This window comes from Scyliorhinus canicula, chromosome 1, assembly GCF_902713615.1.
Source record: "Scyliorhinus canicula chromosome 1, sScyCan1.1, whole genome shotgun sequence".
NCBI classification, from domain to species: domain Eukaryota; kingdom Metazoa; phylum Chordata; class Chondrichthyes; order Carcharhiniformes; family Scyliorhinidae; genus Scyliorhinus; species Scyliorhinus canicula.
The window spans coordinates 39,933,795-39,950,152 of record NC_052146.1 but is presented as its reverse complement, the minus strand read 5'-3'; the positions used below and the strand labels follow the sequence as shown (position 1 = coordinate 39,950,152).

The following is a 16,358-nucleotide window of genomic DNA, read 5'->3' as shown; positions in this document are numbered from 1 at the left end:
CCTGAAGTGGGACTTGAACCTGGAGCTTCTGGCCCAGAGGTAGGGATATTACCACTGCGCCACAACCTCCGCATAAAAGCCTTATTGCTTAAATTTAAAAATAGAACTCAATTCCTTTTATACCTAGAATTGTGGAAGAAAAAGATAGAATATTCGACTTGTGGATTAGAAAAAAACAAGTAAGAAGTCTTACAACACCAGATTAAAGTCCAACATGTTTGTTTCAAACACTATCTTTCGGAGCACTGCTCCTTCCTCAGGTGAGGAAGTTTGGACTCATGTTGGACTTTAACCTGGTGTTGTAAGACTTCTTACTGTGCTCACCCCAGTCCAACCGGCATCTCCACATCAGAAAGAAACAAAGAAGACATGAAGAGTAACTGAGTTGCCATTTATTCAAAGGGAAGAAACAAGGAAGGTGCAGATGAACATGAAGGTAGCAAAAAATAATTGTTTACTCTTGGTCTTTCTCTTCTCCGTGGGTGATGATATGTACCAGGTTCTTATAGTCCAGGTTACCAGTCACATCTGGAGGGAAAGCTGTAAACATCTGATCAACCTGAAAAGTTATTTCACACATGAAGTGTTAATTGAATGAGGAGACCTAAAATACAAGGCTGTTTAACAGTTTCTAACAGATATTTTACCACATTGAAGTGTGAAAATATCCCTTTCTATGTTTCCCTTTTGCTGTTATATCTGAATTAGCTCAGTCACAAATCTCTTTGGAAGTGGCATGAGAGAACAAGAACGGGCTAATCTCAAGCACCTCCAGGCATCTGCCTCAGTGTTATTCCTGATACAGGCAGGGGTCCGGCAATATGAACTAACTGATGGAAGAGAGTATTTAACATGGATCAATATGTGCACATGGTAATATACACACCTCATTGGCTGCAGGAGAGAAACTCAGTAAAGGCACCTTATTGAAAATAACAAGCTGGTTTTATTAAATGTGCAACCCTCTCCCAACTCGATGTGTGGCCTCTGAATCAGCAGTAAAAATGGCATTAGGGGCTGGTTTAGCACAGGGCCAAATAGCTGGCTTTTAAAGCAGACCAAGGCAGGCCAGCGGGGCGGGTTCAATTCCTGTATCAGCCTCTCCGAACAGGCGCCGGAATGTGGCGACTAGGGGCTTTTCACAGTAACTTCATTTGAAGCCTACTTGTGGCAATAAGCAATTTTAATTTCATTTTTCATCCCAGTAGCTGACCATAATTGATAAAAATGGTTTGTCCACAACTGGTTATCTTTGGTCATTAGCAAATTTAAATGATTGATCTATGGAGCAGCAAAAGCTTAGAGTTTATAGAGATCTGCAGATTTGCTCTTCAGGTTTGAATATCACACAAGAATGACAGGATGATCATCAAGTAAGAAAAGTCATAGAGTGGCACGGTGGTTCAGTGGTTAGCACTGCTGCATCACGGCAGTGGTTAGCACTGCTGCCTCACGGATGGTGACCCGGGCCCCGGATTCAATCCTGGCCCCGGGTCACCATCCGTGTGGAGTTTGCACATTCTCCCCGTCTCTGCGTGGGTCTCACCCTCACAATCCAAAAAGATGTGCCGGGTAGGTGAATTGGCCATGCTAAATTGCCCCTTAATTGGAAAAAAAAAGAATTGGGTGCTCTAAATTACAAAGTCAGAAAAGTCAAATTCTAATAAAGGTCCACGACCTGAAAATAGAAACTTATAAACTAAATAGAGCCATCTCAACATGGCTAATTTCCAGTGACTTGTTTACCTTAATTGCTTCTTTTTGTTTTCGTATGTATAAGTCTACAAGTTTCCTTTTTAAAATAATCCATTGTTTTCATGAACCTACCTCTTCTTTGGTAAATCTTTCAGCCTGGGTCGTCAACATTTCCTCTATACTACAATAATAAGAAAAAAAGATTAAATTTAAATAAATGTAAACATTTTGGGATTGTTAATTTTTTTGTATTAGGCGCAAGCCATAAATTAGCTGGCATATACTTACTAATCCTTTCTTAAAACACCCTTCCCTTCAGGATCAAATATTTTGAAAGCATTTAAGATTGACTCTTCTGGATCTGTACCTGAGAAGTTGTATAAAAGGATAATATTTTTATTTAGATATTGCAATTGGTTTGCAACATTGAATGAACTGCAGTTTAAATATTCCCATTTTGAAAGTTATTTGGTTATTTTCTGCATCATCCCTTGATTGAGAGAACAGACAGGTTCTCCCAGCCTATCAAGATACTACACTACCCTGAGGAATTCCTGCAGCAATGTCCTGGGGCCAATAGCCATAACCATTTTTTGTGTGCCTTATTTAACTCTAACAGGTGGGATGTTTTCCATCTTATTCCCTTGACTTAAATTTTGCCAGGATGCTACATTCAGTTGAATGCTGCCTTGATGGCAAAGGCAGTCACGCTCATCTCACTTTATTTGGCTATGTTTAAAGAAAGGCTGGAATGAGATCTGGAGTTGACTGGCCTTGGAGCATCGGTTATTGATGAATACGTGCCATTTAATAGTGGTGTCAACAAGCTGTTTCATCAATTTGCTGATGATTGAGAGTAGGCTGATGAAGTGGTAATTGGCCAGACTGGATTTGTCTTGCTTTTGTGGACAGGACACACCTGGGCATTTTTCCACATTGTCAGGTAGATGCCAGTGTAGTAGTTCTACTGGAACAATTTGGCTAGAGCCCTAGGTAGTTCTGCAGCACAAGTCTTCAATGAATCTAATGAACTGTGAAGACTGACTTCTTAGTGGGGACCTTAGGGGGTGGCAGAAATAGATCATTAACTCAGCATTTAATGAAGATTGTTGCAAATGCTTCAATCTTGTCTTTTGTACTGATATGCTGCACTCTAACATCATTAAGAATTGGGGTGTTCGTGAAGCCTTTTCCTTCTTAGTTATTGAATTGCTTACCAATTTGACTAGATATGACAGCACTGCAGAGATTTGATCTGATCTTTATATGATCACTAGTTCTGTCTGTAGCATGGACCTTCCACAGCATACAGCAACTCGAGGTTGACACCTCATTTTTAGGGGGGTGAGATGCTGCTCCTGGTGTTTTTCTGTATTTCTTATTGAACCAAAGTTGATCCCCTGGCATGAGGATAATGGCACCATGAGGGATCTGTTGTGCCATGAAGTTACAGGTTGTGCTGAATACAATTCTATGCCACATGGATGCCGAATTTTAAGCTACAAGATCGGAAATGACGTCAGCTGCACAACGGGTCAAAGGAATGGAGAGTTCTGGAATATTGTAGCATTGGAGTTCAGTTAAAGAGATAGGGAGGGACAAGGCCATGGAGAGATTTATACAAGGGTGAGCCGTTTAAATTTTAAACCCACATAGGTTAGAGATGATAGGGATGATTTGGCAAGCAGGAATTTGTCTGCTAATATATCACAGTAATTCTACCCTATTGTCCTAAAGTGTAAGATATTCTGAACTTATTTTTGTTGTACAGTATATGAAAAACTGTCATTCTACATTCTCATTTCTTGCAAGGCAGCATATGTTTTGTGTAACCATTTTTTTCCATTTAAATAGGAATGAATGAACAAACAATGTGAGATCACTTAATCTTGAAAGAAACTTAAAGAAATCTTAATCCAAGTTCATCATTTATTTTGTGAATTAATTGTTCTAGTTTTCAGAATCTACCAGGACCACAAAACATTTTGTTGCAAATTAGCAGCCATGTTGACATGCCAACTAAGTTCTTCCCTTCTGTGCTTACAATGATTTTAATAGTCTGTGGCTTTCTTTTGTAAATGACTCATTAATATCACTTATTTCACTTACCCTTAAGCTTTTCACCAAACATGGTAAGAAAGACTGTGAAGTTAATTGGTCCTGCAGACTCTTTAATCATTTCATCCAGTTCTTCATTTTTTACATTCAGGCGACCTGTTAAATAGATTGCTAACCATTAATAAAAGTCTCTTGACCTTAGCAGTGAAAATCAGTTTGTAATAGTGAAACTAACCCAGAGCGGCAAATGTGTCCCTAAGGTCCGACTTATCAATGAATCCATCCCTGTTCTGATCCATTATTGTGAAAGCCTAGCATCAAGGCAAAATCAATAGAGTATTAAAAATTGGTATCTTTGGTTATAACTTATCTTTCAGATTCAACAGCGACTCATTTTTAATATAGTGTATCAGTGCCCTACACCATACATCATTCCCTGTCCGATAGAGCAAGTAGACAAAGTGCTCCTTGTTTTAGCCTATGTCAGTATTAATCATTACTTCATTGTTGAAGGCCATAGCCTCCAAGCAGTATCTTCTTCATGGGCCACTCAGAAAAACTATAACATTCTGCATTATGATGTGATTAGACACAGGTCTACACGTGCAACTTCCCTCATTTCACAAAGAATGGGAATAAACACTCAATGAAAAATGGTGATAGGTACAGATAAACAGAGAGAGGGCTTTGGTTTCAAATGTATAATTCCCTGAAAGTGTAAGCACTGGTAGATGCAGCCAGGGCAGCACAGTGGCACAGTGGCTAGCACTGCTGCCTCAACGCGCAGAGACCCAGTTTTGATTCCAACCTCGGGTGACTGTGTGAAGTTTGCACATTCTTCCTGTGTCTGCGTGAGTTTCCTCCGGGTGCTCCGGTTTCCTCCCACATTCCAAAGATGTGCAGGTTAGGTGAATTGGCTATGCTCAATTGCCCCTGGGTGGGAGTGCGGAGTTGGCTCGGGGATTCGGCCTGTGTAGAGTGGTGCTCTTTCAGAGGGTCGGTGCAGATTCAGTTGGCCAAATGACCCCTTTCTGCACTGTAGGGATTCTATGATAAATAAAGGCGAACACCGAACAGGATTCTGTGAAATGCCGTTGTGTTTCCCGACGGCGTTAACACGGCCTCAGGATCACCAATTCTGGACCCTAGAGGGGGCCAGCATGGCACTGGAGCTGTTCATGCCGCTCCAGCTACTGATTCCGGCGTCAACTGGGCGCCGTGGGATCCGTGCATGCGCAGTGGCTTCCTTCAACGCGCTGGCCCCGACGCAACATGGTACAGGACTACAGGGGCCGGCGCGGAAGAAAGGAGGCCCCCAGCCAGAGAGGCCAGCCCGCCGATCGGTGGGCCCCAATCGCGGGCCAGGCTATATCGGAGGCCCCCCCCAGAGGTTGGACCCCCCCCCCTCCACCCCCACAGGTCTCCCTCGACCCTTCCGCGTCGTGTTCCCGCCGGCTGAGAGCAGGTGTGGACGGCGCCGATGGGATTCGACGATTGTACGAGAATCGGCGGGCCAGCCGTGTAGAGCGGCTCCCAACTGGTGCTGCGCCAACCACGCCGGTGCCAATGGCACAGATTCTCAGAGAATCGCGTGTCAGGGTGGCGTGGCGCAATTTTTGTCGGTCGCAGAGATTCTCCGGCCCGGCCCCGGGCTGAGAGAATCCCGCCCAACATTTTGGGTTTGTAAATAGCATAGAGTTCAAAACTAAAGACGTAAATAATATATTGATGCAAATATACAATGATAAGTTTATAAAAGCAACATAAAATTGACAACATTCACTGGCAACATAGGAGTTATTTTCCCACATCAGTAATTATTCTTTAATTTTTACAAGGCTAAAGGAGTGAGAATCGTGTGGAGATAAGTATTATTTCAGGGGCAAATTGTTAGTTTTTCCTTTCCACAAAATTCACAGGAAGCTGTGTGAGAAGTAGAAAGATATGGAGAAGATTTATTTTGTTTGTTACTTATAATGAAATGGTGTGCACCTGTATAAGACCATTTCTCTTCAAATAGTCAACAGAATAAATGCTCGCCACTGCCTCAAATTGGTATTACTAGACTCCCATTCTCAAGTTTTGTTCTGTCTTCTGCATTATGTTTACTTAGTTGGAACAATATTTGTGACCAAATATTGGCATCTTCACGAAGTAACGCACAGAAGAAGTGGTTTAAAAAAGAGTAAGTTGTAATTTATGTCAGGGCCTTCAATTAAGTGAAATGGCATCAGTCTCCCCAAAAAGCCTTGGTCTGGGTCGAAATGAAGACCTTTCTTTTCAGCCCACATAATTATTTTGCAGCAGCAAAGTATTGCAGATGCTGATTGGATCAATGTCACAAGAAACTAATTAATTAAATTCTGCCTTTATGGCTGCACTGACTACCTGTGTTGTGCAAGACTGAAAGGGTTAACTACACAGGTCATTAGTTCATGCTTAAAGTCTGTCTTGGAGCTTCAGCAGTGTAAGTCAGGAGTGTTACTGATGGTTACAGGTGCAGACCTGTTGGTACTGACAGCTGTTCCATAGTGCTCTCCCACAGTGATCAAATGCACACGGATTACCCTGCACAATGACCTCTGTGAAATGCAGTGTTTCACTTGTGAAATTACCTAATTACGCAGTTTTTGCCTAAATTATTGTTTATCTGTGAATGAGCAAGGAGCTTGAAAGTCCTATTTGCAATCAGAATGAGAATGCTAACAAATTTAGATTTGTCCGCTATTCTAACTGAGGAGCTAAGCTATTTAAAATAAAGCTCCATTAAGTTTAAAATCACGCACTAAGGAATAATATACAAGCATGTTAAGCCTCTTTCCACTAATATTGCCAACAGCAATTTATGACCTCCAATTCATTCATAGTGATAAACAATGGTTACCAGTTGTTTCAATGGTTGTACGAATTAAACTGTATGAAATGTAATGTATTATTGTAGATCTTTCTCCTACAGAATCACTGTTTTCCCCCAATGCTGACTTACACAGGAATGGTTCCATTGATGGTGCATGTTCTCTCGCACTTCAACCAAGTGACAATTCTTCTTTTCAGTCAACAACTTTTATTTATATAGCGCATTTAAAACATCCAAAAGTGCTTCATGGGAATGTTATCAAGAAAAGTGGGACACTTGAGTCAAATTAGAGATACTGAGACAGGTGGCAAAAGCTCAGTCAAAGAATAGGTTTTAAAGAACATCTTGAAGAGGGTTACAAATGTAGAGAGTGGAGGAGTTTAGAGAGAGAATTTCATTGCTTAGGATGCCGGCAGCTGTCAATTGTGGAACAAAGAGAGTCTGAATTGGAGGAGAACAGAGGATCTTGCAGGACTGTAGGGCTGGAGAAAGCTACAGAGATAGAAGGAGGTGAAGCTATGGAGGGATTTGAAAACAAGGATGATCATTTTACAATTGAGGCATTGGCGGAACCAGAGCAAATATTTAGATGAGTGAAAACAGAGGTGGTTGGTGAACTTTACTTGATGTGAGTTAGGATATGGGTAGCAGAGCTTTGAATTAGCTCAAGTTTCTGAAGGTTGGAAGGTGGGCAGCCGGTTAGGAGAGCTTCAGTATAACAATGGGAGGTGAGCTGAGAAGAGTGGAGAGAGGCAATGTTATAAAGGTGAAAGCCAACCACAGGTTATGATCATGGGTACAATACAGATAAGCCCCCTTTTATGCTTCTAGGATATTCAAACTTGTGCTTTTCTGTATGAATTACAGTAAAATGGTTAAAAGAATACTCTTAACACTGGACTTCATGGCCTATTTATACCATCTTTACTGTTACCCAGTTAGTATCACCTAAATTAGTTATAATCAGTGATCAAATTTAAGACTTTGGTAGTATTTCAACTGTTTGCTTAACTGCCAATACAAGGGGCACATTCTCTACCTTTCCGAGAATAGAGAAATCCTGCAGCAATATCTGATATCAAGCAAAAAGAAAAATACTGCAGATCATAGAATTTACAGTGCAGAAGGAGGCCATTCGGCCCATCGAGTCTGCACCGGCTCTTGGAAAGAGCACCCTACCCGAGGTCAACACCTCCACCCTATCCCCATAACCCAGTAACCCCACCCAACACTAAGGGAAATTTTGGATACTAAGGACAATTTATCATGGCCAATCCACCTAACCTGCACATCTTTGGACTGTGGGAGGAAACCGGAGCACCCGGAGGAAACCCATGCACGCATGGGGAGGATGTGCAGACTCCGCACAGACAGTGACCCAAGCCGGAATCGAACCTGGGACCCTGGAGCTGTGAAGCAATTTTGCTATCCACAATGCTACCGTGCTGCCCAGATGCAGGAAATCTGAAATGAACACAGAAAACAGCTCCGCTGAATCTATGGAGAAAAGGTAGGGTTAACATTTCAGGTTCATGTGATATCTTGCCCCCCCCCCCCCCCCCCCCCCCCCCCCCCCCCCCCCCGCCACACACACATACACACACACAATTTTGGTTACGTGGCCAACAAAATTACCTCCTTGAATTCCTGAATCTGTGGTTGATCGAACATAGAGAACACATTGGAGTTTGCTCCCTCTGTTTTCTTCTTTGCCTTCTTGGGTGACTAAAAAAAATAAACATCAGATCAGCATAGATTGATAAGGACAGATACGTTTTACAATATTGCATGGATAATACCTAGCTGGGAATAGTGAGCGATGGCAATCTTGCTACAAGAGTAAATCACACAAATATGGAAATACTGTGTATCAGAAACAAGCTGGTGACTAGTAAAGTCATCAAGCACAATAACACTAATGGTGTTATGTATGTCGTATATCATGCAGCATTATATTTATAGACAGTAGAAAATTTCACATCTTAGAAGTGGATCAACAATCAAAAAAACATGCTGAAAAGAACATTCAGCTCTTGCTTTTTCTGTTTTCCTCCACTTTATTTTTGTCAGATCTGCAGCAGAAGGGGCCAGAAAATTGCTTGGAGACGCACCCTACCACATTCCAGTCTCCACCAATCCCTAAAAATAGCCTTAAGTCTTTTCCACTGGCGACCATATTTGGAGTATTGGATTGGCTGGGGTTGAAAGTGGGTACAAGAGGTAGATGTTTTAGCCTTCGCTTTGCTGATCGCCCAAAGGCGGATCCTGTTGGGATGAGGTCAGTCTCTCCACCCTCTGCCCTGGCATGGCAGGGGGATCTGTTGGAGTTTTTACACTCTAGAAGGTGAAATTTGAGTTGAGGGGAAGGATGGAAGGGTTCTACAATTCATGGGCTTTGTTTATTATGCACTTTCAAAAATTGGATGACATCGAACATTAGGAGGCTTAGGGTGGGCGGGGTGGGTGGGGGAGGAGGTTTGGACTGTGTATGTTGTTGGCGACTATGTATGGGTGGATTCCTGAATCCTTTACTTTGATGTTTGTATTTAAAATGTTGAGGGTTGTTTGGGGTTTGGTGGGAGGGAGGAATTGCTGGCCAGGGGATTGACATTGTATTTGTTACCGTTGATTGTTTGTTGGTGGGTGTAAATTTGGATTAAAATGTGAAAAAGGAGGAGAATAAAAATATATTTTTAAAAACGTCTCCTGTTCAGCTCATGTGAAACTCATCACTTATAAGGATGGCGGAAGTGGGGATGATGGATTATTTTCAAAGGAAATTGAGTGGGCACTTGAGGGAAATAAACTTGCAGGGCTAGGGTGATTGAGTGGAGGAATGGAACTGATTGGATTTGCTCTACAAAGAGTTGGCATGGACTCAATCGGGTGACTTCAGAGCTCTGAAGAAGAGCTCCCTCCCTTGGCATTTTTGGTGGATGGGGATCAGAGTTTTTCCAGCGAATGACTGTACGGAATCATTCTCAGCGCAAGGCATGTACAAGTTGAGGAGCGGGAAAATTATGAGAAATCCATTTTTTTGGAACATTTTTGGTGGCTCATGTTATCATTTCTATTCATGGCTTTCCAATGGCGGCCAGGGAGCCCCTCTCTTTTGTATGTACATTAGACCACAAGGCGGGATTTAGCTGGGGTTCAAGGAAACATCTTCATGGTGGGGGTGGGGGACAGTCCCACTTGACTGGAGAGACACATTTTCAGAGGTACTGGAAAATCTCTTAATGTCTTTTGAGATTTATTTTACGGAACACTAAATATGAAATTTCCATTGGATGGATGAGGTCTCAAATCCAATCTCAGGTTTACACAATATTCCTCATTCCTCCAGTTTTGTTCCAGCAACTTATCATAGAATTATCATAGAATTTACAGTGCAGAAGGAGGCCATTCGGCCCATCGAGTCTGCACCGGCTCCTGGAAAGAAATTAAATGAAATGAAAATTGCTTATTGTCACGTGTAGGCTTCAATGAAGTTACTGTGAAAATACTGTGAAAAACAAAAAAAGTTACTGTGCTAAATCAGCGATTTAGCCAAGTGAGCTAAACCACTTGGGAAAGTGGAAAGAGCACCCTACCCAAGGTCAACACCTCCACCCTATCCCCATAACCCAGTAACCCCACCCAACACTAAGGGCAATTTTGGACACTAAGGGCAATTTAGCATGGCCAATCCACCTAACTTGCACATCTTTGGACTGTGGGAGGAAACCGGAGCACCCGGAGAAAACCCATGCCAGCACAATCTAAAACTCTCATTTGGATTGCTGCCTCACTACACACTCTCAGCCTGAACATCTTAAGCTGAACTTCAGCGCACTGTTACCTATTAAACATCATTTTTTGTGTGTGTGTTACTTTTGATTTTTTTTCGAATGTTTATTGCCAGTCTGGTGACCAATAAAATTAGCACTAAGACCTAAAGAAAAAAATAAGTTAGCAGTTGTAGCCCTTTTTTAAAAAGCACTACCCAGTGAAGATTTCATACTATACAGGAACAAATACATACATTGCAATGATTGCTATAGGATAATCTTTTAAGGAGGTGCACCAGAAATATCCAAAAGAAGTTTTACAATTGTTTTACTGATCCAGCTGAATCAACAAGGAACGTCGTATTTTGCAGCCTGAGGAAAAAAAGCCCCTGAAAAACTCATATCATCACCAGTTCCATTATGCTATAAACCATTAGCAATATCTAGTCATAATGAAGTGGTTTCCCCCATGCAAAGAAAAGCATGCACTTATATGGTACATGTCATGACCTGCAGATACCCACAAAATCCTTCACCGCCATTGTTGTAATGTAGTAAAGTGTGCACACAGATGCTCCACAAGCAGAAATGAGATAAATGACCAGATTTGTTTGGGTGATGGGTGAGGGATACCTGTTGGCTAGGACACCAAAATAACTCCTCTGGCCTTTGGATAATGCCGTAGGAGCTTTTACGTCCATCTGACTGGTTCAGATGGGACTTTAGTTGATGGGTCAGTTGTACATCAGCAATGCAGCCTGGATAATGTGCTCAAGACTCCGAAATGAAGGCTTGAATCCACAACCTTCTTACTCAGAGATGAGTGTACCATCATTTGAACATGGATTATACCATCACACAGTTTCTCCTTACCCATCACATAGTCGAAAACTCAGTACTCAACCTAAGAATTTACATGTAAAAGAGTACAATAAACAGCAACCTCATTGTACTGTTCCAGAATTATACAGAGGCGGGTCTTTTTATTTTATGGTTCTCTCCACAAAATCGTACTGGATTTATTATATGTTTAAATGGATCTTAGTAAATTTTATAAGAAATGGAAAATTGGAAATACGTTTTACAGTTTTGTTTGCAGAACCCTGTAAACTTATTGCAAATTCCCATAAAAACAGCATGGAATCTCACTTCTGGCGGGGGCTGGTTTAGCACACTGGGCTAAATTGCTGGCTTTTAAATCAGACCAAGGCAGGCCAGCAGCACGGTTCAATTCCTGTACCAGCCTTCCTGAACAGACGCCGGAATGTGGCGACTCAAGGCTTTTCACAGTAACTTCATTGAAGCCTACTCGTGATAAGAAGCCATTTTCATTTTCATTTCTGTTTTCCTCTCTTTATTTCCTGACAACTTATTTAGCTCATTTCTTGAGAGGGCTGATTACTTGCAAGGTACAATTCTACAGGCATCATTTTGTCTTGGTATGTGCGTTTGGATGGCAAATGTCAGCAGCCAAGCCCAAGCTTAACCAGCAAGAGTCACTTAGTAAACCAGGGCTGAATTTCTTCCTGGCTTACCTCAGAATCCGATAGTCAATTGGAGGAGTGTTGCCATTGTTTTAGTTGAGAGCAACTAATTAAGTATAGACTGAGAATTAAACCTGGGTGTTACCTGTTTGTGTGGTTCACTTTTCTAACTTAACTGCAGAGACAACAGGGAAATTTTAATGTTTTTACATTTTGCATAAAGAAATCTCTTCCAGTTTAAGCTACTGTTCCAAAATTTATATTTCACAATTTACCCTTTAAATCTTGCTTCTAGTTTTAAAAAATACTTTCAGCAAACGGCAGCTTGTTGGAATGCAACATAAAAATCCGTTAAACTGTTACTTTGTTTAACACTTTGCTCATCTTTTCCCCCATGTTAGAGCAGACTACACAGTGGGCCTCCCATGTAATACAATATGGCATAAACACAGATGCTTACCATTGCTGTAGACCTTCAATCGCTTTTAGGAGGAACACAATGCTCGAGACAATGTGAACTGCAATATATACACTTTGTAAAGTGTAAAAATAAATGTATTCCTACTTTGGGCATTAATTAGTGGCCTGTTCCTCCAAACGCCACCCCTACCAGGTTTGAAACTATTTAGTGTCAAGCTCTGATCCCTGATACAATGTGTGCCTGTGTATGCACTCCTCAAGGTTAAAGAAATGTTATGCGTCAGACTGATTCTACTTTTAAGACTTTGACCTAAGCCCCTGGCTTACTCTTTGTCTTCTGCCATGAAGCTGGGCGACATGTGCACTTGCTAAATTAAAAGAGAACAATGCAAGAATGCAGAGCATTGGAATTTCTCAGAAGCTCCAAGATCTCAGGTCTGTTACCCCATGCCATCATCAAAATGAACCAGTGTTTAAATGACAACAATCATGTTTACTGTCTCCCTGACAATGTCACTAAGGGAGCAATTAAAAAAGAAAGTTCATTTGCTTTTAGTCCATCATGAGGTCTCACTGTAAATTGCATTAGAGCAATAAAAGAGAAATACTCTTCTGTTCGCTGTGCGTCAGTGATTAAGACGGGAATTTTACGTGTGACATGTGTGGGACAGTAGGTGGCCACGTTTCCCAATTCCACCCGTGATCAATGAGAGTATGCAATTTCACGCTGGCTGGCCACTTAAGTGCTGGTCAGGGTAACACACGCCCGGTTAGAGTTTGCAATACCAGTAGGGGCCAGGCGGGCGTCAGGTCCATTGGCCCAGCACAAAGTTTAAAGGCGGTTCCTGCCAGAGACCGCTGAAAACACTGGAGCATACAGAGGGAGGTCTACATCATGGCAGCAGCAGCACCCAGAAGACACTCCGTGGGGGTTGGGGGCACCTCAGCTGGGCAGTAAGCTCCCAGATTCTTGGATAACTGCCTACGCGCCCTTGTGGAGGTTGTAACTGCCGGGAGGGACTTGGTGATGTCACACGATGGAAGGAGGAGGCCATCTCACCAAGGAGGCTTGGGTAGAGGAGGCAGCTCAGACCATCGGGCATGACCTGATCTGGGACACATGGACACAACGGCAGAAAAAGGTTCAATGTTCTTCTGTGTTCACCAAGGGTGAGTTCTGAGTTAATATGGTCCAGTGTGAGGGACTGAGGAAGGGTGCCCGTCCTTAGGTGTATTCATGGGTGTAGGAATCAGGAACTCTGCCCATGTGTGTTAAGGCTAGAGGGAAGATCTGACGTCCTGGGTTTATCAAATAGTTTGGGAACATCCACGTGCTTCGCAGAGGTGAAGAGAGGTGGAGGACAGGATGATTTGGTGCTGCAGGAGGAGGGTTGAGTACTGGATGGAGCTGTACACTTACATGAGAAATGCTAACAACACGAAGATATCGTCCACTGATGGTAGGGTGGCGATCCTGAGAATGCTCAACAGCCGTGAGCTGGGAGACCTGGAGCTCAAGTACGAGTGAGGAGGAAGGTCCTCAGTATGCGGAGACGCTGGAGTTTCTGAGGAAGGTAAGAGCCCAGTGGGCACACGCGAGACAGGCGGAGAGTGAAAAGAATGTAGGGTCATCTTATCCCTCATATGATTCACCAATCACTAAGCCACTGTGATATCACTGCTGTCACTCACACCCGGCCATGTATATCATGGACAGTGACTGTGTGATACGACAAGTAAGACTGACTGATTGTTTTCCTCCCTCAAACTGACAAGGCAGCATGGTAGCATAGTGGTTAGCACTGTGGCTTCACAACTCTAGGGTCCCAAGTTTGATTCCCCGCTGGGTGACTGTGCGGAGTCTGCATGTTCTCCCCGTGTCTACGTGGGTTTCCTCTGGGTGCTCTGGTTTCCTCCCACAGTCCAAAGATGTGGGCCAGGATTCTCCAAGCCCGCGCTGGGACGGAAAAGCGGCAGGAGCACGGGAAATTCCTGCCACGCCGCTCCGAAACCGGGCCGCCGATTCTCCAGCCAATCGCGTCCACACAGTTGCAGCGACGCTGGTCGGGGGTCACTGAAATGGGCCCCCACAGCGATTCTCCGTCGGTGACCGGCCGAACTCCCGCCGCCGTGGTTTAAATCTGGTACCACTCGGCGGGAGCTCGGACCCTCGGCCGCAGTGGCGGTCCTGGTGAGGGGGGCGGAGGGAATCTGACTCCAGTGGGGAAGTGAGCAGCGGTGGCCAGGCCCGCGATCAGGGGCCACTGATCGGCGGGCCATCGCGATCTGGCGGGACCTACCTTACTCCACACGGGCCCACTGTGTGGCTCCACCATTTCGGCGGCACGTGCGCCAAAGTGGTCCGCTGCACACATGTGTGGACCTGCTTGCAGCCGCCATGCGCAGTTGCGCGGTCTGGACAGCAGGGACTCACTGGCAGCCAGAGCTGCGGGATGCATGCCGGGGCCCTGCTAGCCCCCTGGAAAACGGAGAATCAACCCGGACTTTCGAGGAAAAAGTCCAGAGTGATTCTCGCTTGTTTTCCGGCGGGCGTGGGGACTTAGTCCCCAAAAGGGGGAACCCCAGCCGTGGAGTTTAGATGGATTGGCCATGCTAAATTGCCCTTAGTGTCCAAAAACGTTAGGAGGGGTTATTGGGTTGCGTGGATAGGGTGGAAGTGAGGTCTTAATTAAGTTGGTGCCGACTCGATGGGCCAAATGGCCTCCTTCTACACTGTATGTTCTATGTTCTATGACACCAAAGCAGGCGTCAGGTGTGGGCGGCAGCTTCACCTATGGCATACCCTCTCTCTGCACCAAGTACCAGCACAGATACTGCCACATCAGTGGGCAATAGAATGTAGGCTCAGTGGTGAGGTTACATCACGTTCGCTGGAAAAGATGGTGGAGGCAGGGAGTGCCCAGGGTGCTGGAGACCAGGGGCGGTAAATAGCACATGTGTATTAATCAATTCAGATTGGATGATTCTTGTCTGTTTTACTTCAATGTCACAAAGAACAGTGACTACTTCTACTTTGCTCACAAGCCCTGGTGTCCTGTGTATTTAATCATTTTTTTGCCTCATCAGTGCCTGGTGAAATGTATTTGGGGCAGCAAATCTTTTGCTGAGACAGCTTTCCAACATTGGGTTCATGGCACGGTTTTGTGTGAAATGTTTGGGAAGGAGGCAGTGCCCCTGGTCTGAGATGGAAGATAAGCCTTCGCAGCCCAGCTGAAGGAATGTTGAATCAAGGCCTCCCTGATGTCCCTGCTACCCTGAGGATCCCTCATATCTGCCTTTTCGTCCTCATCATTTGTCTGCCTGGTCTCTGTAGCAAAGTTTTCATTGGATTCCTCCTCTGAGGCAGGTGCACCTGCTTCAGTGTCCTCCTAGCGCAGTGGTTCACTCCTAGAGAGAGCAGGATTATGCAGAACACAGCAGACAATAACGATGAGTGATAATGCAGGGCATCCTCATAGCAGCCCAGCTATCAGAACTGCATTTTTAGTTGACCTATTGTCCTCTCCACCACTGCTCGTCCAACCCTACATTCTTTTCACTCTCAACCTGTGTCGCTTCTGCCCACTGGGCAGTGACAGTATCCTGCCTCCGCCTCTGTCCTTGGGTGCCTCACACAAACCTGTAGAATCTGTACCCTGTGTCCACAAACAATCTGACCATCTGTGGAGTGAAACTCCTTCCTATTGACAAAGGAGCCTGGCTGGCGCCTTGATGGCCACATTGATACAATCAATGGCACCTTCGATGTGGGGAAACCCTGCAATTGCCATAAAGCCTCTGGTGTACTCAGCCTAGCTGGCTTGGTCCAACCTGAAATGGATTCATGCGCTAACCCACCTGAACAGAGTGTCAGTCACCAGTTTGACGAAGCTGTGTGCAACTGACTGGAAGACTCCGCAAAGATAACCCATTCACACCCAGAAAGATTCGGAGGCATAAAAGTTAAATGCCACAGTGACCTTGAGAGCCACAGGCATTGGGTATCCATCCACATGGTTGAAGGCTATCTGTGGCCCAATCATCTGGCAAATGGATGTGACGGCTTTACTTGAA

The 16,358-nt window shown here is 44.1% G+C and overlaps 1 protein-coding gene across 1 annotated transcript; it reads right to left on the bottom strand.

Moving 5' to 3' along the window:
• Positions 1 to 374: 374 nt before the first annotated feature.
• On the bottom strand, positions 375 to 12,530 carry LOC119959872 (myosin regulatory light chain 2, ventricular/cardiac muscle isoform). Its single transcript, XM_038787921.1, has 7 exons — positions 12,325 to 12,530; positions 8,246 to 8,335; positions 3,989 to 4,064; positions 3,805 to 3,909; positions 1,984 to 2,062; positions 1,828 to 1,876; positions 375 to 559 (listed from the first exon to the last, which is right to left on the bottom strand). Exons 1-7 carry the CDS (start codon positions 12,325 to 12,327, stop codon positions 455 to 457), a joined length of 507 nt encoding a protein of 168 aa, XP_038643849.1. The 5' UTR covers positions 12,328 to 12,530; the 3' UTR covers positions 375 to 454.
• Positions 12,531 to 16,358: the final 3,828 nt, after the last annotated feature.